Source organism: Anser brachyrhynchus (genome assembly GCF_964034855.1).
Source record: "Anser brachyrhynchus genome assembly, chromosome: 19".
Taxonomy (NCBI): domain Eukaryota; kingdom Metazoa; phylum Chordata; class Aves; order Anseriformes; family Anatidae; genus Anser; species Anser brachyrhynchus.
Window position 1 is genome coordinate 5139760 of NC_137712.1, and position 24431 is coordinate 5164190.

Here is a 24431-nt window from a genome sequence, read left to right on the forward strand (position 1 = left end):
GTTGGACAGCTGAGATCCCCCCCTGGAGAAATATCCCTGGCCTCTCCAGCCTTCTGCTGCAGGCTCATTTGGAAATGGCATTTCAGCACAAGACCGGCGCTTAATATATCATTCAGGCTTTGTTCATTGTCTGCAGATAGTAGTGTAACCTAAGTTCAGCAAAGTAATTAGGAGAAATAATTAATGGCTCTCAGTGATGAAGCAACCCCTCTCTCCCTCCCTTCTCCCTCACCATGTGGTGCACCTTGGTAGTGGCTCAGAAAACACAAGAGGACGTTACGAATCAAAAAATAAGTCTTTACCTGTAATTAACTGTGCACACAAAAAGGAAAACGGGGTGGTCAAGCAGCAGTTGATAGTTGCTTTACTGTAGGAGAATACACCATAATCAAATGCTCATGGCAAAACGTCCCTTTAAGTTGTGTTTTTTTATAACATTTAATCCAAAGAAAAATAAGTCTCTACCAAAAAAAAAAGTATTTAAACCGTACACTATACGGAAATGTGTGGATAAGACACTGCATTCCTCGCATACCATATGCCTAATGGCCCCCTATGTTCTCCTTAAGTGCAAGAAAACAAAACCCGTCAATGAAATACAAAATCAATGCAGCAACTGGAGCTGTAGGCACCAGCACGTGGATGGCCTGGCCGCCAGTGGGACGTGAGACTATGCAGCAAGGATGGACCAGAGCCCCCTCTGCCCTCCCTCCCTCTTGTGTGGTGGGGCTCTGGTGGTAACACGACAGGCTCTTTCAAACCAGGACACTAAAAGAAGGTTTTAAAAAAAAAGGAACAGAAAGAACACCCCAGCCTATACCAAAGTAAATAAATTAATCGTAAAAAAAAATATCCCTTGGGTCGCGGCACTGTTTCACCGGGGCCCTAGTGGCCCCTGGTTGCCCTGTGCAGAGCAGGGAAGGAGCATCGCTGCGCGGGAGGAAGGATGAGCCACGGGTCCCTGCGGGGCCGCGGCACTGGTGTGCACTGGTGTGCACTGGTGCAGTCCCCTCACCGCTGCTCGGCAGCCGGCACGGTGCTGCGGCCGCCCCGGCCACGGCCGGGATGGTTTCGCGGGTAGGAGTCGGCCCCTGGTTTTCTGCGTACCTCTCTGCTTGGAAAGTGGACCGAAAGACGTTGTGCAAGTCCTAGCGTGAAGGAAGGCGGAGGAGCCGGTGGGGAGAGCCACCCATTACCTCGGGCTCCCCGGGTCCCTCGGGTGCTGTGCCTCGGCTGGGCTCCCTCCTCCCAGGCCTCAGAGGTCCACGAAGCCGCGCAGCTGGAGGACGAGCACGCCGAGGAGGACGGTGCCGAGGCCGGCGCGCGCGCTGGGGGCACCGTCGCAGTCCTTTTTGTCGACTTCGCACCGCGATTGCTGGCACAGGACCCCCTTGAAGCCTACGGGGCAGACGCAGCGCTGGTTCTGGTAGCAGGTGCCGCCGTTCTGGCAGAGCAGGAGCTCCTCGTCACAGACGTTGGCTATGGGACGGGAGGGAGGGAAGGTGAGGGGAGTTAGCCTGCGGCGCCTTAAACCCCTCGACAGCAGCAGAAACTAGAAAGCTTTTTGGGTTTCTTCTCTGGCTCCCAGGGGTTAAATTATCCAACCCTCACAGGGCCAGATCAGTCCCAAGGCTGCAGGAACAGAGTGAGGGGCTGCAGACTTCAAAGCTTCTGGGATTTGGGAGGAATGACTGGAGTCTGCTCACCCCACAGCCTGAGCAGGGCAGCCGAGCAGGTGGTGCTGGAGATCCCCCCTGCGTCTGGGCCCACTTCCCGCTGCCCCCGGCTCGGTATGGATGCCCGTGGTGCTGTCGGGGTACTTACGGAAGCAGCCCTGCCTCCAGTAGTAGTTGGGCAGGCAGTCGTCGCACTTGGGCCCCGTGGCACCTTCTTTGCATTCACAGTAGCCGGTCTCGTTGCAGCGGTCGTGCAGGGAGCCGATCTGGTTGCAGTTACATTCTGGCCAAAGACAGCGCCGTCAGGCCTTGTGCTGCCTGCGGGCTTTGTGCCCACTGATCCCTCCCCTTGGAGGTGCTGGGGACTTTGGGAGAGCCTGGATGTGTGCTACGGGAGGGCCCTGGGAGAGCCTGCATGGCCCAGGGGCTGGGAGGGCATGGCTGCGTGAGGGGGGGGGGTCCAACCGCACAAACACAGGTATGAAAGCCACCCCCACCCAGAGCTGAGCAACTCCTGCTACAGCAACGCATCTGAATCCAGTTGGAAAACGCTATTTGGGCTTTGTTGTCAGGAAATTGATGGCGTGGCACGCTGCTGAGGCTCTAATGGCTGCTGTCGTCTGGGAGCACCCAGGTGGATGCATCGCCCCCTGAACCGAAGCCCACCCCGCAGCATGAGGCCGCCCGAGCGCTCACCTATGCATACATTCTCGTCGTCCAGCTCCGCCGAGCTGTTGCGGTAGAAGCCCAGGCGGCAGTGCTGGCAGTGCTGGCCCCGCGTGTTGTGCTTGCAGCTCACGCAGGTCACCACGTTGAGGAAGTCGATGTAGCTGCAGCGGTTGGAGTGGCCGTAGCACTCGCAGTCTGCGGGGAGGAGGAGAGAGCTGGGCCCAGGGCAACCCTCGCTCGCGGGCGAGGTGGGGAGCCGTAGGCTCTGGAGGAGCCTTCTGCTCCAGCAAAAGGCAAAGGTCACTGCCTACGTGGGGCTGTGTGGGCTGTGTGAGTGCACTGGGGGCTGTATTTTGCAGCTGCAGGGGGGTGTTGGGCTGGGGACCCTTGCTCAGAGTGGGGCCAGGGTGGTCTGTCCCTGCAGGGGTACGGACAGGCGGGAGCCGGCCCCAGGACACAGTTTCTTCAAGGAAATGCATAATCACAGCAGCAGCCAGGGGGCTGTGGAGTGGTGTCAGGTGTTAATTAAAGAGATGCCTCGTTAATGAGCAGAGCCCAGCTTGGTGCCTGGAAGGAGAAGGGAGAGGTGCGGGGTTGGGGCTCTGCTGGGGCTCCAGGAGCTGGAGCACTGTGCTGGGGCAGCCTGGCCTGGCTCGCTATGGCATGGTACGGCACGGCCTGGCCGTGGCAAGGAGGAGCTGGGCATGCAGAGCACTGGGAAGGCCCTGGACAAGGCTGCGCTGGAGCTGAAGCTGCTACGTGCTCAGGTAAACCCTGGCTGCCTCTCTGGCCTTTTCTCCTGTGTCCCTTCTGTGTCGCCCTTGCTGTAGTACCTCCCCAATCAACGTCTGTTGTGAAGTATGGTGACTCTCAGCTGTGGCTGAGCGTGTTAGGGCTTAAAATGAGTGTGTGCAAGGAAGTGTGGCTTGTGTGGGGTTCTGCAAAGGGTGGTGGGCCAGTGCATGAGGGGGTGACCAGGGCTGCCTGGCACAGCATGGGGCGCTATCAGTGAGCAGAGCATTGCTCCTGTTCCCAGAATGCAGGGCTGACCTCTCTCAGCTGCAGGCGTGTGCTGGAAAACAACCACCCAGGTTTAATTTCTAGCCAGAGGAATCTGATTACTTGCTTCTTGTGTTTGCTTTTTATTACTCTGAATCGGGATGACGAGCACCTTGCTGCGCTGGCAGTGTGAGGTTCAGGATGATGGATCTTTCTGGGAGTTTAAAAGGACAAAGCAGGAGGAGAGGGACGCTAGCTGCCCTGTGGCACTGCCATCCTGCTCAGGAGGTGTCCCAGCCAGCTGGCAGGGGACATCGTGAGCAGTTGTCAGCCAGTGTCAGGCAGGTCTGAGCTTCCCCGGCCATTGGGAGGCAGAGGCAGGCTCAGAGCTGAGGTTTCTGTCCAGGCTCTTGCATTAAACATTCACGGATGGCAGAGGAATGGGAGGGAAGGACGCGGGCTGGCATGCACAGAGGACTGGAGGAGGAGATCTGTGTCAATGAAATGAAGACAGAAAGATGGAGCAGGGCACAGGTTTCCCCATGGTTCGCAGCTGCCTGAGGAGGAGCTGAGATGGTAGTAATCCTGACCCCCTGTGAAACAGCTACTGTTTGACAATATCCAACAAATTTCATCTCAAATACTTCTGGCTGCTGCAGTTCCCAAGCATCGTTCTGCCCTAGGGATGTTCTCTTACGTACAGCTATCCCGTGACTCGTATAGGCAAACCCTCCTCGTCTTCTGTGTGCCTGTGGCTGCTGCACCACATCGCTCTTGCGAGGACTGGGAGCCCCGGAGCGCCGCGCTCCTTCCCCTTACCTTTATATGTTTCGATAGGAGCCACTGGGCCAGAGTCTGGTTTGAGCCGGATGAGTTTGGAGATGTTTGAGGATGCTTAAGAAAAATCAGAGACAGGCTTTTTCTCACCGCTTAGCACCACTTCGCGTCCTACACTACTTCGAGCATCTCTGGTACGAGAACAATGACGAGCCAAGCCAAGAACACCGCTCTGGCAGCGCTGCAAGCTATTTCTGCACCAGACAGCTGGTAGCTGCTAAATTTCTCCTCTTCTTCTCCCCTCCTCGAAGTTTGATGCATGAGAAATTCCATGCACAGTGATATTGCAACGCTCGGAGCCGGGTGCCGGGCAGAGGAGCCATCCACACGTCCCCCCTACACAGCTACCAGCTGTGGCCTTGGTTTGATGGGGGCCAGGCCAACCGGCCCCCCAAAAGCTGCTAGGAGCACAGCTATGAGCTCAAACGCTACAAGTGTAGGCATGGTTTGAGGAGGGGACCCACAGGGCCCATGCTGCTCCAGCCCGCTTGCCCACACCGGCACCTACCTGGCTTCTTCTTGTGCTTCTTGCCTGCAGTGTGCGCTGTGCGCCCTGCTTTGCTCTTCGGGGCCACTACATGAGACGATACAACAAATCTGAGTGCTGTGATGGGGGGAAAACCCCAGAGTCCACCGAGCTGGGCTGGGTGGTGGCTAATCCACCAGGAGAAGTGGCTGCCCCTGGCCGGGATGGTGCCTGTGGGAGCCCTTTGCTGCATGGTACGAGGCAGCAGGGAATTACGGCAGCGCAGGCGTTAAAGGTCATTGCTTCTGGACGCAAGTTTGGGGTTTTGGTGCTTGAGGATTTTGTGCTGTTGTCACTGTGAGGCTGCTGCGGGGTTGGGGCCTCCTCAGCTCTCTTTGGGTCCCCCCAGCTCCACGGCAGACTGTCCTGCCCATCCACATCTGCCAGCCCCAAAAACGTCTCCAGTAAGACCTCGGTGGGATGAGGAGAACGGAGCTGGGCCAGACCCTCTGAGGAGGAGAACGGATTGTGAGATGCTGGGAGATGCTGAGGATGGGCGTGTTGTCCAGGCCGATGGGCACTGAGGGAGAAACCTGTCATGCTTCATTCTTGGGAAAGGGCCACGGCCTTACCTCGAATGTTCTTGGGAGGCTCTGGTTGCTTCAGCTTAGGTCCGAGGGCTGCTGCATTTGTTGGGCCCTGAACAGCTTAAGGGGGCGTGAGGTAGAAAGAACACCAGATTTAATACAGATCCTGCGCTCGCTCGCTTAAAAAGGTGACAAAGGGACCAGAAGTTCTAGGCAGGTTTCTAGAGCGGGTTGGGGAGCTGTGTGTGGTTGAAGATGCATTGAGGCAGGGATGAGAGACAAGTCTCCTGGAAATCAGAACCCTCTAGTATGAAGAGAGACAGAGAAACTACTCCTAAGGGGAGGGCATAGGAGCTGCCGGGAAGGTGAGTGTTGGCATGTGGTTCTTATATTACACAAGTGTGGAGAGATGCTAAATCTGCGGACCACTGTCAAGGCTCAGAAGTCCCCCTTGCTCAGCACAGAGCGTCAGCGTTACCTGGCATGGATGCATGTGGGGCAGACCCATCTCTCATTACTATACGAAACATAATTTTGTCTCTCTCTGAGGTTAGAGAGGTCCAAAAGCACAGCAGTTCCAAAGAGCCTGGGTTTCAGCACTTTGTGCCCCCGAGCTGAGTACTTCCAGATGTCCTGGGCCCAGCTTCAGTTGTTCTGCACTGGAAGGGGTGCTACTGTCCTTGGGGGAGCTAGCTACTGGCACCTCAGCTGGAAAAAGGGGGCTGAGCACCAACAGGCGACTGCCAAAGCATGCCAGTGGGAACCCTGAGGAGGAGAAACTTCAGCCTCAACAGTCAGCACGAAGCCTCCCAAGGTTTCCACCGGGAGCTTCACAGCTCGCCTTTGGTAGACACGTGGGAGATGTGAAGCAAGGAAATCTGTAAGAAGGCATCTATGCTGTACAGGACACGAGCCTATCTGTTTACAAAGTTGTTCTGCTCTACAGACAGACTCTGGTCTCGGGAGACAACAGGATTTCCATGGTTCTCTCTGTTCACCCCAGCAGCAAGCTGAGAACAATCTTCTGTACCACTTATCGTCCTCATCTTTCATGTATGCGAATAAACCCCGAGGCTCAATCCAGCCTCACCGGATTACCAGCCGTGGGGAGGGCACAGACAAACCCTGAGCTTCTCCCAGGCTGGAGGAGGAGAGAGATGCATGGAAAGTAGAGATGTGGAGCTAGGAACTAAAGCATTTGCTGGGTGTTGGGCCACTTGCCAGCAGGACCCAGCTCAACCACGCGTCTCCTACCTTCTGATGCTGTGCCAGCCTTGGCCGGGGGAAAGCCCACTTGCAGCGGGGCAGCCGCTGACAAGCTGGTGTAGTCTTGTAGCAATCAAAGAGGAAAAGCTGTGTTAGGAGGTGTGTTGGAGGAGCTGGAAACCAGCGAGGAGCTTGGCTTCTCTCTGATGGAGAGCCAGAGCTCTGGGGGACAAAACTCGGCCCTGTGGCTGTCCCTACAAGCAAGTGCCGTGGAGGTTTTCATGACTTGCCTGCTTGGTGCAAGTGTTACAGCCCCCTCTGAAAGCGTGGCTTTTGGTCTGTGTGTTTGTACAAGGGCTCTTGGTGGCTGGTTTCCACCCTTCTCTGCTTTGAGGAGCTTTGTTTTAAACACCACACAGAGAGCGAGCACAGGTATTTTATGATAGAGGCACCAAGTCCCAGTTTCTAATTTAAACTTCTAGGCTCTCCTTCAGGCCCTGCTCTTGCCTTGGAAATACCACTTAAAGAATTTGCAAGCCACTGCAGAGGAATTAAAGCAGCAGGAAATTTATAGATCACTTTTTGTTTGATTTCTCTGCAAACCCTCACCCCCACTGGCTCCATACCCCCCCCCGTCTCCTCAATATTGGTAACAATCTTCAGGTTTGCTAGAAAACAAACCAAGGAATAAAATTTTAAAAGCCATATTATTAATTTCAAGCTCCAGTTGGGTAACATAAGGAGGAGGAGGAAAAAAAAATTCCTTGATCCTTGCCAAGTTTCAAAGGACAAACCCGAGTAGGAGAGAAATGTGATTTCCCAGCCTCGTCAAGGGGATAATAAACAATGCAGAATAAAAAAGAAAAAACTCTTTTTTTTTTTAAAATGACGAGCTCTAAAAGAAGGTGATAGATGTTGTCCTTTTCAGCTGGAAAGTGGAAACCAATTGATATTAATATGGTGTTAAAGAGAATATGAAAAAAGCCCTGTGCAAATTGGCAAGGGTTTAATTAGAGTCACAATAAAAAACAGCCCTGGAGGCATTTTGCTTTTTAGTCATTCACATACACCTCCACTCGATCGCATTTACAGAGCCAGGAAAATTATTAATGCTCATTATCCTGAGAACCTTTCCCTTGTAGCTCTGTGACAGTAATGGACAGTTTTACATTTTGGGAGTGGGAGAGGGTTGCTCCAGCCCCAGACCCGTTTCATACAAATGGGAAGCACTGGGCATGTCTTATCCGTGGGTCTTTTATCAGCCCTGGTGAAAACACTAGGTCTTCGTGGGTTTCAGGTTAAGTAGAATAAATTGAACCAAGAAATCAGTTTTTATGGGAAAAAACTCTGGGCAAGTAATGTTTGGAAACAGCACAGGAGTAGTGGGGAAGGACCTTGGAAAAGCCCTTTTCTTTAATCCAGTGCCATGACTTTTCTGGGCTCGGTTTTGGTTTTCCCAGAGGTAAATTGGCACTGCTGGAATTGCCAGGTTACAAACTGCTGGGGGGGTGGGGGGGGGGGGGGAAGGAGGGGGAGGTAAATGGAAGCAGGAAAAAAGTTCCTTTTGCTTATATTGAACGTGGGGAAAATTGTAACAAACGGCAAGGCAGAATTTCACAGGCTTCAAGGAAGGTTTAGAAATAACAAATCTGCAGAAGGCAAATGAGAATAGCACTTAATTCATCCTCCTTAGGGTAACTGTGATTTCCCTTCGTTCTCCCCATTTTGGCAGCCTTGACTGCGTTCAGACCACAGGCCGTGTCCATAAACTCAATCCTTTCCCCCTCTCACCGCATGACAGGCGAACGGGCACAAAAGCGTCCTACGAATATGACCACAGCTCCACCTTGACCACAGAAAACACCACGAGCAGCCAAAGGAAGCAGATGTCTAGCAGATCCATGCAACCCAGAGATAACCCAAATCTAATCTACTCCTCTAAGTCTACGTGCTACGCTGCTTTCTGCCTTGCTGCTACCCACTAGTGTGCGGAGGCATGAAGGAGAAGGGAAAAACACATCAGTCTGGCTTGAAATACCTGTTTTTTTCTGTCTCTCTTTGACGGGCACAGAGGCAGCGAGCTCAGAGGCTGGTCTGATGATGCTTGCTTATGGTGGGAAGCAGAAATTCAGAGGGCAAAAGACAGTGCGTATGTTAGAGCGTGAAACAACACCGTGATGGGGCAGGGCCCTAGCAGGATTTTTTTTTATGCCCATCTGGCTGAGCTGACTCTAAAGGAAGGAGGGATTTGTTTAATACTTCTGAAATTCAGGAGGGAGGCGATGACAGAGTATCTCATTTGGGGATTCTTACCCGGCTCGGGGTTATTGCGCCTCCTGCAAACGGGCATCTCGCCAGGAGCTGGAAGGGTCACCTTTTTAATGAGGTGTTTTCCCTGAGGTCCCGGCAAGTTCGATTCAGAGCCCTTTGGGATCTCATGGTATTTAAAGAAGTACTTTACATTTTGCAGGACCAGAGGGGGAGGAACGTCTTGGGACCCAAATGCCAGAGTAGAGGAGGGAGACCAGACTGCCTCTATAACGGGGCAACGGCAGCTGCAAAACCCAAAGCTGCATCTCCTTTTCTGCACAAAGATAGGAATCGGGCAAACTCTGCTCAACTCTTTTAAACTCAAAGCAGAGTAGAACTGGGCTGTACTTTGCTTCCCTACCCATGCTCAGAGGCAGATAACGCTGTCTGGCTATTGCCAAGCTGCTGGGGGACCCAGAGCATCATCTTATTTGGAGCAGCCCCCCAGGGGCTGCCCCATCCCAGATGCACCATTCTGGGGTGAGACCTGGCTGTGCAAAAACCCAGGCTGGGGATCTGGGTGGAGGCGAGCAGCTCAGCTCAGCCCTGCCCTTGTAAAGCCAGGGATGCCGTGGCTGTTCTGTGATTTTTATTATTATTATTATTTGTCCCTTAACGCTAGGTAATGAATGCATTGGCTCTGGCCAGGAAGCAGGAGAAGGACTAAATCCCGAAGTTCAGAATGTTTTCCAGGTTGCCCGGAGCAGCTGGGCAGACACCCCCTTCGCCCCCAACCCCACACAGGTGCCTCCCTGCACGCCCCAGATGTATGACACAAGCAAGACAGAGCGCTGCAAATCATACATGAGACGGACACTAAACACACCACCCACGTATACACAGCACTCACAAAAAAAACAGACCTAAAATGTTGCTATGGGTGAGCATGGATAAAAATCATGACCCCAAGTGCGTGGTGGAGATGCAGCTCCTCGTCACTGCCTGGGGACGTGGTGATGACGGGAGCGCGGAGCAGGGGTGGCAGACAACCTCCTCACACACGTCTATGTCGTGTACCTGGGTGAGGAGCACTTTTTAACAGATAAGAAGATAGTAATTCTTTTGCCTGGGGTCATTCCTGCTCCATGGAAGTTGGAGATAACCCCCGGCTTCCCAATTAACTACTCAAGCAGGGTACCTCCATGAATATAGCTGTATTTGCATAAACATGCAATCAAGTTTCCTCATCCCTTTGACTGGCTTCTGGCAGCTCCCCCAGACAGACTGTTACTAACATACTGTGGGTGTAAAACGTCCTCCCGGGAAATATCAGGCCCAGAAAGCATGGCAATGGGAGGAATGCGTGTCTAATTCCCCCATGAGAAGCTTAAAAAAATGTCCTGCTGTTAAGTTTTATCTGCTCATTTCCAAAAGAAAAGTGAAAACGATGTCTCCTTGTTCACAGGGGAGGGAAGGTGGAACCCTGGGAAAAAGCACAAAGGTTTTCCTCCACGGGGTGATTTCAGAAATTAGGAAAGGGTGTTGGAGGCGTGTGCGAGCTCCAGCCCCCAACACGCTCCCTTGCTTCTTGTGCAGCTGCCACTTGGAGAGCTTTAGCGTGCGGCTCGTCCCTGTGAGCACTGCCCTTGAAAAGGCAACAGCCTGCGCTCAGTCCTTGAGTCTGGTACAGGGACTCGGTGCAGGGTTTGGAGAGCCAGCAAGGATGGAGCCAGCTTGTCCCTTGATCTGATGGCCGGTCCCTGGGGTGGTTTAGCAAAGCCTCTGCCCTGCTCTCAGTCTGTGGCTTCCCCCTTGGGAAGTTTTCCTGGCTGAGAGAGTGCAAGGGTGGGCAGAGCCCAACCCAGCCTTCCCTACTGTGCTCTGGGAGCGGCACCCAGCAAAGATACTGGGGCAGCTGTCCTGCCTGCTGTGGTATCCTGTGCGGAGCTTCGGGGACCGAGCAGGATGAGTTACAGCTCTGCTTGTCTCTCCCTGCAGTGGGACAGTGAAGTCCTCATGGCTTTCCTCCCTTGCCTTGTGGTGGGAGCTGTAAGTGAGCATCTCTTGCAGCCGTGCCAGCCCTGTACAGGTCAATATTGCCAGGTGGCTCTAGAAGGGAGATTTGAAAACCTTTTCTTTAAAAAAAAAAATAAAAAAAAAATAAAAAAATAAAAAGACTTGAGAGAAAAAAAGGGAAGAGTGTTGCTTCCCCCGCATCCAGTCCTGGCTTCACTTCTTGCTGCCCTGATGGTAACAGAGCAACAGTAAACTGAGATTGGTTGGTGAGGAGGGATGTTAACCCGTTGCGTGGTTGTCTCATGGACTGGGGCTTTGAGGTGGACCTGAAATGGCTGGCTTTGTGGTTTTAGGAACAACAACGCTTGCTCCTAGCTCATGATGCAAATGTCAAAGTGCCCTTGGACTGAAAAGGGGATAAAGCAAACTGGGACTGCCCAGAGGCTGAGGTATGTGAACCTTTTCAGGGTGATTTTTATCCATGCCCCATATTGGTCTAACGTGCAGATAACCAGGCCCACCGACACAGCAGCCCCACACGGTCCCCAGTGTCACCAGAGGAGCTGGCGGGGGAAGAAGCCAAAAAGAGGAGCCCAGTGGTGGAGGCAAAGCAGGGAGCGTGGCACCCACCTGGTTGGGTGGTGGTGGTGGCAGGTAGGGGGGTGCTGGTGGTGGTGGTGGTGCTGGTGGTAGTGGTGCTGGTGGGGGTGGTGGTGGTGGTGGTGGTTTTTGCGGTGGTCGTTTTTGCGGTGGTAACCCGCTGCGGTCGCTCAAATGCTAGCAAGCAAAGAGAAGAGGTGGGAGGCACTTACTGATGGGGCGTGGAAGGTTTCTTTGCCAGCCTGTGAGGCTGCTGCTGCTCAGGCTGAACTGGTGACCGATTTCTCAGCGTGGTTACAACTGGGGCACCGGGAGGTTTCTGAGGATTAAGGCGATGGCGGCTTGATGACGCTGGATGCAGCAAGCGCTGCGTGCGTGTATGCAGGGGCTGGAGGCTGTGGCTGCATCAGCTTACTCTGTTGGTGCAGATATTGGCTTAAATACTTACAGCTCTGTCATAAACTAATTGCCAATTAAGCTCGAAAAGGGGAAAAGAAAGCACGCCTTGCAGAGGTGGGGAGGGAAGGGAAGAGCAGGGCCCGCAGGCCGCCCTGCCTGAAGGTGGGCTCGCGCTCGCTGACGTCTCCGTGCCAGATGGCAGAGCCGGGCCTACCCCAGCGTGGCGAGCAGCACAACTCCCTCCTGACCCCCTAAAGGCACTGAGCTACTCAGCGCCGGCGATATCAACCCGTGCTGTCGCCGTTTGTTCATTTCCACTGGCGTCCTTCGTTCCACACGGCAAATTAATTGCTGGCTTAACTTTGCAAGTCGCCGCGGCGCTGAGCAGGAGCGCTCCTGGGTGCGGTGCCTGTCGCACCGTGCTTGCCGTAACAGCCGTGACTAAAATACCATGTGGAGCACAAATTCCTGCTTAACTTACACCTGCTGCCCCTGTGTCCTTGTTTGTCCCACTGCTTCATGCAGATTATTGTGCTTAATTTCATAATAGCCCTGAGCTAGTTTAAATACTTAATTTAGGTCACTTCTAGTCTCCTGTGCAAGCTAAATAATCTCTCCTTAACTGGCCTTGGTTACAAATCCCTCCTGTCTGCTTTCTGCACATTGCTCTAAGCACACCCCCAGCTTCATCCTGGCAGAAAATTTTGATGGGAAACATTTTCCAGTGAAACAAATGCAGAGCTGAGAATGCCAAGCTGTGTAAAAGGGAGAAAGAATTGCCAAAATGTTTTTGACCAGAAAAGCAAAGAATATTTTGGACTGTTACAGCATTTTTTTAAAATCCTAAATTCCTTAAGGGAGACTCCTAGTTCTTATTTGAATTTTTAAAATGTAATTACTCAAAATCTAAATATGCTTCATTTACCCAGAAAAACTGTCCTCCAGTTTTCAATGAGGTGCATTTTTCTTAATTGCATTTGAGTTTATCTGAAAGTATTCCTCCTCCAATTCTTTCTACTTGCCTGCAAACTGAAGAACTCGGTATTCATTCAGCTCTACAATTTGTTTCTTCTGGAGGCCTAATTCTGAGCCACAAAACTCAAACCCAAGCTTCCTTGCCCAAAACTCAAGGCTCTCTGATAACAAACTACCTCCAGCTTCGTTAAATAAGGAGTCCTATTATTCCATCAGTCTTTCAAGAGAAATCCCTCCTGAGCTCCCCACTCTTTGCTGCAGACACTTCATAGACGTATGTTCATATACATACACGTGTCGTGTACATACAGACATACACATACTGTATATGTATTTTTACAGATAGCCCAAGGTGACCCAGCCTGGGTGCTATGTCAAATAATTCAAACCCAGCTCCTTCTCAGAGCAGAAGTCTGCAATACGGGGGGGAAAAGTTCACAGCGAGCACTGGTGTTTTTGAAGAGTCTTTTTTTATTTCCTTTCCGGCTGCCATTCTAACGAACCTCATGGGGGGAAACCATGCCAGAGGAAGAAGCAAAATGAGGCTACTGAAGTCAAAGAAAGAAAATATAAGACTCTTTGACAGGATGGAAAATAAGGCACAATTAGGGAAGACTTATTGCCTGGAAAATGGTAATGGACAGAAAATAACCATTTTTTTTCCTAGTAACATCCACAAGGACCATGCACCGAGGTGTTAAATGCCAGCATTTCAGTTATGTTTTTACTTACTGCCAAAGGCTGAGCCTGCAGCTGCACCTGGAAAAAACAAGAAGCGTGGTCACTGGAAGCAGGATGCTGTTGTCTCTGATACCAACAGAAGATCAAACAGATAATACAACGTGGGACCAAACAGCAATTAATTAGCAGGGGTCTTGCTCATAGTTACATCAGTTTGCTGCAACATCTTACAAAGCTGCTTTTCTCAGACCACAGAGACAACCAGACAGAGCCGTCTGGGGTCTTGGTATCTCAAGCCTTTTGCCTGGGGAAGAAAAAACAGCTTGGTCCTGGCTGATAGGTTTTTCTGTTAGCCATTTCCTTGACCTACCACTGAGGCCCAGCAAAGGACAAAGCACGCTGAGGTTCCCTGTGCTAAGTACAGACCGTAGGGTCTGAACCAGTCTGCTGCAGCCGGGCAGGTCTCAGCGAGTGAGGAGGTTTGAACGCCCTTCTTGTTGCAGCTCTCAATCAGCAGGAGACTGCAAAGCCACTGTTTTCAAGCCTGCCATTCAAGGCACGGAAAGCTTCAGCTTGGCAGGAGTATATAGCAGAGGGCCAGTGGTGGAAGAGGTAGGACCACCAAGAGGAGAGGACTACGGAGAACGGTGTCTCTTGCAGAGGAAGAGGATGTCAATGGGGGAGGAGGAAGCGACAGAGAGAGAGTTGGGGGAAAGACAGAAGACTGACAGATGGGAAGAGAGATGAATGGGAGAAAAAAGAGCAGAGGAGAAAAAGAAATAGGAAGAGACACAAGGAACGGAGGGGAGGGAAAGGGAGAGAACAGCATGTCTGTGCCTGTCAACACCAGAAACTCTCCCAGGCTCCTTTGAAATGATGCAGCCGCTTGGTGGTAGCTGACAAGCTCGTTCCCTTTCAAAGAACCTGCTTGTCTACCATCCCTGGCACACACAAAACATTCCTGTCACGGCCTTCGAAGCCTGAATTTCAGCTTTGATCATCTTAAAGCACATAAATCTTTCAAAAAATTTGGGGGGAGGGAGGGAAAAGATTCTCTTTGGTAATGCTCAAAGCTGCTGCTTGAAAGGCTGAAGGGGCTACTGTGGCTCTGTGACATTTAAACAAGTCTGCTGATGTGGACCGGACAGAAACCCAGGAGAAACTGGCTCATCTGTGATGTTTCCTGCCCCAATTCCCCTGCTCGAACGATGGTGGGTATATATCCTTTATCTCATCTGCGCGCCTTTGCTTCTGTCACTGCGTTGCTACAGCAGGCAATTGGATGAGACTGGAGCTGCGCAGAGGGACTGCAGCTCTCGGCGCCTGCCTGAAACGCCGATGTACACAGAGTGGGATCCAGAAATCAACCAGGATATCCACCGTGCTGCGCTCCTGCAGCTGAGCAGCACCATCACTGAGCTCATGGGCTATGTGAAAGCCAATGCTCTACGGTGGCCAAATAATATTTTCTCCAAGGGACAATAATTTGCATTGCTACAAAGCCACAGACCTACATTTTGGCCCATACTTGTACAGACATAGACAAAGTCATCACTCATCTGCCGCTAGCCAAGAAACCACCTTAGTATCCACCCAGTTTGTCTCTTATTTCTCTGTGCACCAGGACGCAGATATTCATTTCCCTTCCGAAACACCCTGCAGAGCTACACACTGATTTGAGGAAGAGAAGAAGATGACAGCTTGCTCCCATCCATTGGCGTTGTGCAGCCCAAGGTGGCAGCACGGCCAGGGCTGGCTCCCCGCGGGTTACTTACATGCGTTGGGGGACCCGTTGGGGAGAGGCAGGTAGGATCCTGCTCGCCAAGACCTGGAGCGAAAGTTCTTCTTGCACTTGCCGCAGTCCTGCCCCGTGGTGTTGTGCTCACACTCGCACTGAAGGCTGCCCTCTTTGAAGGTGCACAGGTTAGCGTGGAGGTTGCATTTACACCTGGAAGAAGACGGGAGAGGAAGCGTCAGGTATTGCTGCGCCTTGTCCTTGCCCCAATGTATTGCAATCGGTGGATATGAAAATGTAGTGGTGAAGCTGGACTTGTTACCCCTCTCCTGTTCCTTCTGCAGGGTTTTTTCTACTGAACTCTGCTGTTTTCCCAGGGCATCCAGTGCTGGGGTTACAATGCCCAAGGTGGATCTGCAGCCTCTATTCCGAGAGGAGAGGTACTTTGCTCCCACCATCCAGCTGCGGTAGCAGAGACCATTTAACGGTAAGTCAGAGTCCCATCTGAGACCCCAGTAAAGCGTTGCACATATTTCAGTCTGTTACAGAAATCTGGCTGCTCTGCTCTGATGCAGGCTTTTATTGGAGGCAGAGGGGACAGCTTTGGGCTTTCAGATGGAAGAGCACAGATAACTCTGGTGCGACTCAGCCCCCTGACCCCTGCTCGGTGTGCTAAATCCAAGAGCGTTTTCTCCTGTGGGGTGAAGCTACACAACACAAACCCTTTCTGCTACATTCAGTGCAACCCCAGCCCGCTATGCCCGAATTAATCCAGAGAAAAAGCTGCCATCAGAACCTGCCTTTTAGTCACTGCCTCATCGGAGAAGGCAACAAAAAAAAACACTGTTCAGCAATTCGCAAGCATTAAGAAACTTTTAATGAGCTGTAGGGCAGTATGCAGGGAATAATTATCTCCACACACAGTAATTCCTGTTGCTCTAACTCGGGAGGTGACTTGTGCAGAGCACAGAGGCTGAGCCCGTAATTCACACGTGGCTCTATCGACTCCTAGGACTTAGTTCAGGCCATCAGACAGAGACTATGGGGACCAAACCTCCTCATTTCATTCCAGACAGTGGATCCCTAGCACAGCGTGATGGTTTTTCACTGCTTTGTGCGTGGTGTAATAATTTACACCCTTACAAGCAGAACCATTACAAAATGGTAACGCTGTACCTAACGTGAGTGGGCAGAGGGGTCTGACCAGGCAGTGTGCTGCTTTGCGGGGCTAATTGCACAAGAGACTCAGAGCTGAGGGAAATGAAACAGAGAAGATGAAGGAGACATGGCCTGTTTCTTGTGCTCTATCTGCTCGGGGATAAACAAAGTGGATTAGGCTGGGAGCTGCAAGCGGGGTCCCTTTGAGCTGCCAGCGCTGCGCATGCGCTTGGTGCCTCTCCCCCTCCGCTTGGAGCCCCCATGGAGGCTCCCAGCTGCCGTCCTGATGTGGCGAGCACGCCTTTGCCGTGCTCCCGTTCACGCATGGCTGGACACGCTGACCTCGCTTAGGATTTTTTCTTTCCTCCCTCCCCGGCCTTAATTCTAGCAAACCGCAGTTGGAGCTAAGCGTAAGCTGGATGAGCAGCTCCCATCGTACAGCCCTGCCCGTCTCTGACCAAGCACGGGAGGGAGCTTTGCAGTCTCTAAAAAGGAAGAGGGAAGTGAAGTGGGTCTGTGGAGCAGAGGCTGTGACACGCTCAGCACGCTCCATTGGTGTCTGTATGCTACCAGAGCTGGAGGTGCCGTGTCACGGCCAAAAGCACTCGCAGCCTCTCAGCACTCCTGCTCTGTGCGCAGGCTGTGGACCTGAGCAGCCAGGTGAAGGAAGCAGCTTTGGCCATCACTCACACCCAAGGGATGCTGTACTTCAGCCGCTTCGTGTCCCCTCTGCCTCCCATGAGGACGGATTTCAGCCGAGCTGTCCCAGCCCTTTGGCAGAGGCGATGCCCAGCCCTCGGCTGCTGCGGAGCCTGGCTCTGAATTATTCAGAGTCCAGCGAACACAGCCTCCTTCTCTCGCTTCAAAATTAGCAAACAGAAGGGGAGGGAGGGGAGCAGGCAAGGGAACAGGTTAAAGCAGGTCAGAGCCTCACCACAACCGCATTGGGCTCTGAGTCAGAGCAACAGCTTTGGGGAGCCTCAGCTGAGCTCCTCCTGCCCCTGAAAAGGTGCCTGCCTGCTCCTGTGCCAGCAAGCACAGCTTTTCCAGAGAGAAGCCTCGCTCCCTAATTGGTGTAAACAAGGAAAATTAAATAAAGAGAAAGCAGAGGCAGCCTCTTGTCCTTCTTGCCTGGGTCACCTATTTCTCACTGCTCAGCCTGTTGCCACTGTGCAAAAGTTTCGTTATCCAAAGGATCAATTTTACCAGGGAATTGCTTTCTGGTTTCGACCTCTGAGGATCATCAATCTAAGCAGAGAACTATAACCCCAGCGAGCTGACCCCACAACACAGCACTTTTCAGACCAATCAATCAGGCTGCATTATTTAATAGCCAACAGCTGGCCCACATTGCCAATCCCATCTTGCTCAAAGGTTTCTGCATCCGGGCCTCCCTGCTGCTTGTGCTCAGCGTTAACCCCCCTTGTTCAGGCTCCTCTGCCTCCTCCTCTGGGCCTGCAGCCCAAGGACGTGTGCCCGCTGACGGTCTGTGCTCAGCAGCATTCCCCAGCCAAGATCCAGCTGGTGAAGATGGGAGAAAATTATATTAGCCCAGTCCCCTGGGTGGGAGCTGCTTGTCCTGCTTGCCTCTGCTCATCTTCCTCAGGCATCCAGCCATCTCAGGAAAAGAGAGGATGAAGGGAAAGGTTAGGAGCTGCTTAGCAATGAGGCTTAAAGAGCAGCAGCGGGGCAGACACCTGCGCTGTGTGCTGCAGAAGGCGGTGGTGGCCTTTTCAGTCCCAGGCTGCTCTGGCTCTGCTCTCCTGGCAGCAAGGTGCTGAGTGCGGGGTGCTCGGGCTGAGGCAGGGGGCTCAGAAGAGCTGCTAGCTTTTGTCCTCTCCGGCTCTGGTTCAAGAGTAGCAGTGGTGGCACCGGTTCTTGGTGCCCACGTGTGGTGCAGATGTCGTGGGTGACAGTCTGGAGGAGAGCAAATCCAGCAGGAGCCACAGCACCCACGGGCACCCTCAGTGGCCTGGGGACACCCAAGTCCCGCGCTGGGCTGTTGGTCGGTGCACACACAACTGCCTTTTGCATTAAAACACCTGGCTCACTCCGTGCCTCAGCAGAAGTTGCCAGAGCAAAGCTTGGCCCAACACGTTGCACACCGGGGTATTTATGAGTTTATCCTCAGTGCAGGTCGTTCAGCTGCTGCCTTCCCCTCGAAGTGGTGCAGTGTGGTCGGAGGCTGCCAATGCCTCCACCAGGGAACAAGAAGGAGCTTGAAGAGCCAAGGAAAGTTTACAGGAAAGTATCTTTTTTTTTTTTTCCTATTTTTTTTTAACAGTCGTAAAGAACAGTTCACCGTCCCTGCATTTCTCCAAGTCAGCATCCTGGAGGTCACAGCAGCAAGCGGTTGGAGGCGTTCTGGTGCCAAGCCCGTCTGCGAGGGAAGGATGCGGCCCCGTGCAGGCTCTGAGAGGAGGCACAGCCTGCGGGTGAGTGCCGCAAACCTGCAGGAGCCGCGCTGGGAGCGGGACAGCAGCCACCACCCTGAGCTTTCACTAACAATGACTTTTGAAATAATTTTTAAAGACTTCTCAGCCCTTCACTTTTCTTCCAAGGGTCCTTATGTGTTTTACAACCTCTTTTTTTTTTGTCCATAACTGCATTTTGCAAAGCAGGAAATGTAGGCAGAAAAAGACAAAGAACATCTCTCTGTTCGTCTTCTTCCTGAACTTCTTGCTAAAGAGACACCTTTTTGGGCAGCCACTACAGAGGGCCACCACCTCCCTTGCCAAGTCTCCCTCCAGTCCAGCTCATGCCATGATCTCCACCCCGTGCTCAAAGGGAGGATGCTGCTGCAGGGCCAGGTGGCCCAGGGACACTGCAGGGACCCCTCTTGCTGGCTCCCAGGCCACTGGGCTCCTGCTCTCCCCCCCCACCGATGCTCCGGGCTGGCAGTGGTGCCCCCCTGCTTGCTTTCTGCTTACCCCAGCTGGCGTTGGGGGGAGGCAGCTCGCGGGGAAAGCTGCTAATGACTGCCATCCAAAGGAAGGATTATGATAGCTTTCCCCTGAATTGTTTGCTCTCACTGTAATTGATGAGACTTTAATGAGTCTCACGGGAAGATGTGTTTGAAGGGAGCTCTTTCCCCTCCATCCCCGAGGAAAATGGTGTTTCAACTGATCTCAGCTCTCGGGGAGACATGAATAACTCTTCCCCCCCTCTCTCTATTGTTATCCCCAGCCATTGCTTGCAGCGTGCTCCGGCAGCTGGCTGGCCACGACTCACCCACTTTTACCTGCTCCTTTGCAACCGTCTTGGCAGCTCAGCAAAAGCGTGGAGCCAATCTTTTGGGCAAAGCATAACGGGTGCTGAGCTTGGATTGCTTCTGGCCCATCTGTGTGTGCAGAAGTAAGTGAAAATAGCTTCTAAAGGCCGGACCATGTACAAAGCACTGTCCCTTTGGGGAGGGTGGTCACAGGACTCGTTTTGCTGGGGATCATTCAGGCAGAGGCTGGGCCAGAGCAGGGCTGAAAGGGCCCTGCCAAGCGCAGAACGGGGCAAACACAGCTCATTCATCCCAGGACCGGAGCTGGGAGTGTAACTGAGCTGTGGTTCAGAGCCTGAATGGGGCAGATGAGCCATCTTAATGCACTGTTCCTTTCAGTGCAAGCCAGGGAGGGAGGCTTCTGGGTTTTGCTGCTTTTTGCAGAGCCAAAAAACTGAGAAAAAAACTCCTTGGGTTAGGTCAGAGGGACATGTTGTGAGTGGTTTGTTTTCCTTGTGGGTTTTTGCTTTTGGTTGTGTGGTGGGGACTGATGAGTCCTCCCAGCAGGGAGGAACCCTGCTCGCTGCCCTTCGAAATGATTTGAGGTTTGGGTTACAAAGAGGAGACAATTTAAAAGATGCCAAAGTGGAGAGCATGCTAGCTGGCTGTTCCCATTCGAGTGGCTATTTATTTTAAATAAGTTGACACTCACCAGCTGTCAAGATCCTGCTGACTGGTGGAACGTTATTTACATTCAAAGCTGTCTTAAAAAGCAAACACGAACCCAAGCTTCCCCATCAGGGGGTCGGGCGACAGAAGGGAGGAAGGGTGAAGAGGACATCACACGGATACATGAACATAAATATTTGCAGAGTAATGTGTATAAATGCTCTTGGTCTTTCTCCTGGAATGCAATAATGCCTGCAATTGAGTTCATTGGCCAAATTGAATTTGGGCTCCTGTAGAAGTCTCTTTATATTAAGTGCTTTAACATACATCACCTTCTCAGTCTATCGAAGAAATTCTATTATCTGCTCAGGGCCGGACGCAACTCGGCAACAAAATCGGGGGGGGAAATAAAAATCTTCACAAAACTAAGCCAGGAGCTGGTAATAGGACCTTGGACATCTGTCTCCGGCTATTGACAAAGTGTCACAAGTATCTCGGTGAGGGGGGAGCTCTCTGGGTTTCTCCCTAACCGCCTCCCTTCCCCTCCATCTTGCTGCAGTGGAGGTAAAACTCTTCACAAGACTCAAGGAAAGCCAAGCAAACAGTTGCTATGCATTAACTTAATTTAACTATATGACCAAGAGCAAGGTTTTGCTTGAACTGAAGCTAATTCCAGCCTGGGTGAGTGCCAGGGAAATTCATCCTTCCAGCTCTCGGGGGCTGCCCAGCGTGGAGGCGAGGACGGGCTGAGGACCGCGTTGCCGTTGGCGCAGACTTGGCCGTCCTTGACACGAGGATGCCATTACCTCCCGGGACCCGACGCCTGGCTGCCAGGAGCTGTGGGGACAGGCATGGGCTGTCCTTGTCCTGGTTTTCATGGTCTTCCCGAAGCTGCTGAGCACGGACAGAGGCTGGCTGGGAGCTGCAGATGTGCTGGGCCGGTTCTCGGGGATGTTTGGGTGGGCCTGTGGATTGTTTTGGGGCCACACTCCTGCAAACGGGGCTGGGCATGATCAGCTCTGGAAAATCCATGCTCTCACAGATCATTGAGCTGAGGTTGCTGTGTGTCCCCTTTCTGCAATGCAGCAGTCATGCAGCCACCAGGTCCCACCCCGTCCTCACGGAAAAGTGTTCAACTTGGGCTTCTGTTGTTATGTAAAATGTAAGTGTCCCTGCAAAAAATTGCCCAACACATTTGCATTTTCCTTCCTTTCAGAGAGTCTTGTCAGACAAGATTGCAAACCTCTATGGCTAGATGCTCTCCAACAAATTCATCAAGGTTGATGAGACTGAGGAACTTCCAAGCAGGGCAGAGCAGCCTGGGGACAGGCACCCTCAGCTCAAGCTGAGCTGTGATTGCAGGGGGAAGCAGGCTGATTCAACTGCACTGGCTTGGACGACAGAAGCACAAGGCAGCCCCTGGGCTGAGCAGGAACTGTTCATCTTTAACAGCAAAACAGCATCGAGCATCACCGCATCTCCACAGAGCTGCTGAGAAGGCAGAAAAGAGTACGGTGTGTGGGCACCACTGACAGCTAACCAGCTCGATTTATTGGCGGAGGTGCTTTGGGGGATAGCTGTGATCCTCCAGGGCTGGAGTGCCTGATCCCAGCCGTTGATGCCAGGATAAAGGGCTGGGAGAATTCGTTCTGCTCCACCAGCACAAGCTCACTGCTCCCACTCATGCGGAGAGCGAAGCCTCCCGGAGCACATCTGCAAGCACAGCATCGGGACTGCTTGAGGGGAAAAGCAGGGGAGACCAGAGGGCCTTTCCCTTCAGCTCATTTGTGAGAGCAAAAAAGATGCCGATGAAACCCTAAGAAGAGCAGTTGGTGAAGGGAGTGAAAGAAATACCATTACAAAACTTGAAACCTCATCTTGTTGGTGCCTCTGACCTGAGCACATCCTAGAGGTGAGGCACTGCTGCATGGGTCTGCCTGGTGGTGAGTATCGCTCCCTCCTCCTGCCTTTCTCGGGGGATGCTCATCACTGGCAGGACAGATGGACAGAGCATGCATCGGAGCAGAGGAAGGCGAAGGAGAAAAATCTTAATAATCAGCCTAAAATTGATTCACTTCTGCTCAATCTGATTTCTCCTAACTGGATCCATGTGTCCTGGCCATGGCACATTAACTTCAATTATGGCTTATTAATGTCTCTGTGATGGAGCGTGCCCCGCTGAGCACTGCGGTGACTGACGTTATGAAGGGGAGAAAATTACTCCAAAGAGACGTGGCGTGTAATGGAAACAGAACCGGTGGCTTTCATCACACCGTCCGCCAGGCCTGGCAGCCAGGAAAAGCTCATTCACCTGCTCTCGAGAAGATGACCGAGCTCATTGCTGCACCAAGCAGAAAACTGAGCAGTGAACTGAGATCTGCGGGGAAAAGGCTCTCTGCTTCCCCTCCCCACCACGCCTGGCACACGCACAAGCACACAGGCCAAGGGCTTGCTTGTGTCTATTCCTGTCCTGACTCCTCTGTATCTCCAGTTACTCTGCAGATCAATAGGGACAGGATGTAAGGGAAAAAAAAATTAGATACCAAGAAGAAGAAAGACAGTAAAAATAAACTCATCCCTGGGCAAAGAAAAGGACCTGGCTGAGGTTGCAGGAGATGCGGATGGAGCGGGTAGAGGAGGCCCTGAAGCACCAGCCCACTGCACCAGCACCCAGCCGTGACCCTCAGGATCCACCAGACCCTCTGGAGATCCTGCCAAGCTCGAGCCCCCTTTGATCCAGCCTACAGGAGGGGGGAAGGCAGCAAAGTCCTTCCCCTTCTCCCCACGTCCTTTACTCCTTCTCACTCTGCTTTTCTGCCAAGCCCTGGGAGGTTGTGGCGAGGTGTTTCCCTTGGTGAAAAGCAGAGGCACGAAGGAGGGGGTCCCAGGCAGGCCCAGGGGATCAGAGAAACCCCATTGGACCCTCCAGCTGGGGCTGTAGCATGAGAACCCCCCCCTCGGGGTCACGGTCTGCTCTGAGAGCAACGACTTTTGCTCTTCCCTTGACTGTGAACTTCAACTGGAAATGAGCTGCCACGAGTCCCTCATCGCTGTGCAGGCACTGACAGCTGTCTGCCCAAATCCTGCTGCCGTGCAGGGGCACAAGTGATGCCACATTGCTCCTCCAATGCCATGGGCCACGACCGTGCCCTGCTCCTCCGCTGCCATGTACTGCAGCCGGGCACTGCTCCTCTGCTGGCCCTGGGCTGCTTGCAGCTCCTGGTCCCTGGCTCCTCTGCTCTCCAGCTGGGATTTTCGTGCTGCTTTTTGTCTTTGAGCCTTTATTTCTTCGTAATCATCTTCCCTCGCATTTTCTGTGACCCCTGTGGTGAATCCCTAATAACACACCCCATTTTATCTGCACACTCTCTTCCCGCTGCTCATATGTGGTCTGCTCTCGTGTGCTGCAAGAGGCATCGCACGTCCCCAGCCCTCCCCGCTCTGCCTCAGCCCTTCCTTGAGCAGCTCACATTGATTTCTCCTCTCTTCCTCTCTCTAACCCACCCCTTGTTGAGCCACACAGAAGATTTAATTTGGTTTTAGTCCCTGCACTGTAACTGGCTTTGCTTACAGCTCGAATTAGATTGCTTTCCTGCAAAAAAACTCTGCTTGCTGGGACTGGAATAATCACAGGAGCAGAGTGAATTCACACAAAGCTTCTCCACCTCACACACCACTTATCCACAGCTCCTCAGTCGCTTGCCCCTCGGTGCTGGGGGAGTCAGCCCAGGACAGGCATCGACTCCTTCCCTGTCCGCCTCTCCGGGAGGAGCGATCACCTCTCCTGGGAGCCTGCAGCAAGCCGGGAGAGCCAGAGCGGGGGCAAGCTGGGTCTTGCTATAGCTCAGCGCTTGGAGTTTGGGCCAGAAGCAGCCGATTTCAGAGTTTTCTTTGTCCCCAGCCAAGGAAAGCCCTCTCCTCCCAGAGGCCCTGCTGCATTGGCAGTGGAGGTGAGCAGGAGCCGCTGCTCTGCAGCAGCCGTGGGCAGCTGGCCACGCGGGCGGCGTGCCAGCGCCGGAGGGAGGCCTCCAAAAGCAGCCGGCAAACCCGAACCCCTCTCGGTCTGGCCCCAGAAAAAATGCAGCATTGCAGCTCCCACCGGACGCTTGCGGTCTGAGCGTCATTGCCAATGCTGTCCCAGGGCTGTGGAGTCTCTGATGTCTCGTAGGGGTTGTGCCGCCCCCTCCCCGGCTTTCCTCCCCTGCTCTATTTGCCTCTTTTCACAAAATCTGTGGGGAAAACAAATTTCTGTGGAGAAAACAAATTTCACAAAATTTGTTTTCTCCCTCAAAGCAAT

At 52.8% G+C, this 24431-nt stretch overlaps 1 protein-coding gene and 1 long non-coding RNA gene across 12 annotated transcripts in view; one reads left to right on the forward strand and one right to left on the reverse strand.

Annotated features, from left to right (window-relative positions):
- Positions 1 to 341: 341 nt before the first annotated feature.
- The window catches only part of NTNG2 (netrin G2), a 47743-nt gene continuing 23653 nt past the window's right edge, over positions 342 to 24431 (reverse strand). The window contains exons 4-14 of one of the 6 annotated variants that reach the window (XM_080562249.1): positions 15137 to 15309; positions 13413 to 13439; positions 11337 to 11483; positions 8479 to 8547; positions 6489 to 6563; positions 5280 to 5354; positions 4690 to 4755; positions 4164 to 4238; positions 2373 to 2540; positions 1825 to 1959; positions 342 to 1479 (exon numbers count right to left, since the gene is read on the reverse strand). In XM_080562249.1, the coding sequence (XP_080418375.1) occupies positions 1256 to 1479; positions 1825 to 1959; positions 2373 to 2540; positions 4164 to 4238; positions 4690 to 4755; positions 5280 to 5354; positions 6489 to 6563; positions 8479 to 8547; positions 11337 to 11483; positions 13413 to 13439; positions 15137 to 15309 (1234 nt within the window). In that variant the 3' untranslated portion in view covers positions 342 to 1255. The remainder of the gene's footprint in view (positions 1480 to 1824; positions 1960 to 2372; positions 2541 to 4163; positions 4239 to 4689; positions 4756 to 5279; positions 5355 to 6488; positions 6564 to 8478; positions 8548 to 11336; positions 11484 to 13412; positions 13440 to 15136; positions 15310 to 24431) is intronic. The other 5 variants (XM_080562251.1, XM_080562250.1, XM_080562252.1 and 2 more) reach the window with 5 other exon arrangements.
- Positions 2667 to 24379, forward strand: LOC308180485. Of its 6 annotated transcripts, XR_013940970.1 has the most exons (4): positions 2667 to 3112; positions 11060 to 11155; positions 15474 to 17900; positions 18539 to 24379. It is a non-coding gene; the product is annotated as an uncharacterized lncRNA (long non-coding RNA). The 6 variants fall into 6 exon arrangements; XR_013940971.1 differs by lacking the exons at positions 2667 to 3112; positions 11060 to 11155 and adding an exon at positions 11226 to 11360; XR_013940972.1 differs by lacking the exons at positions 2667 to 3112; positions 11060 to 11155 and adding an exon at positions 15218 to 15338 and having other exon boundaries at positions 15441 to 17900.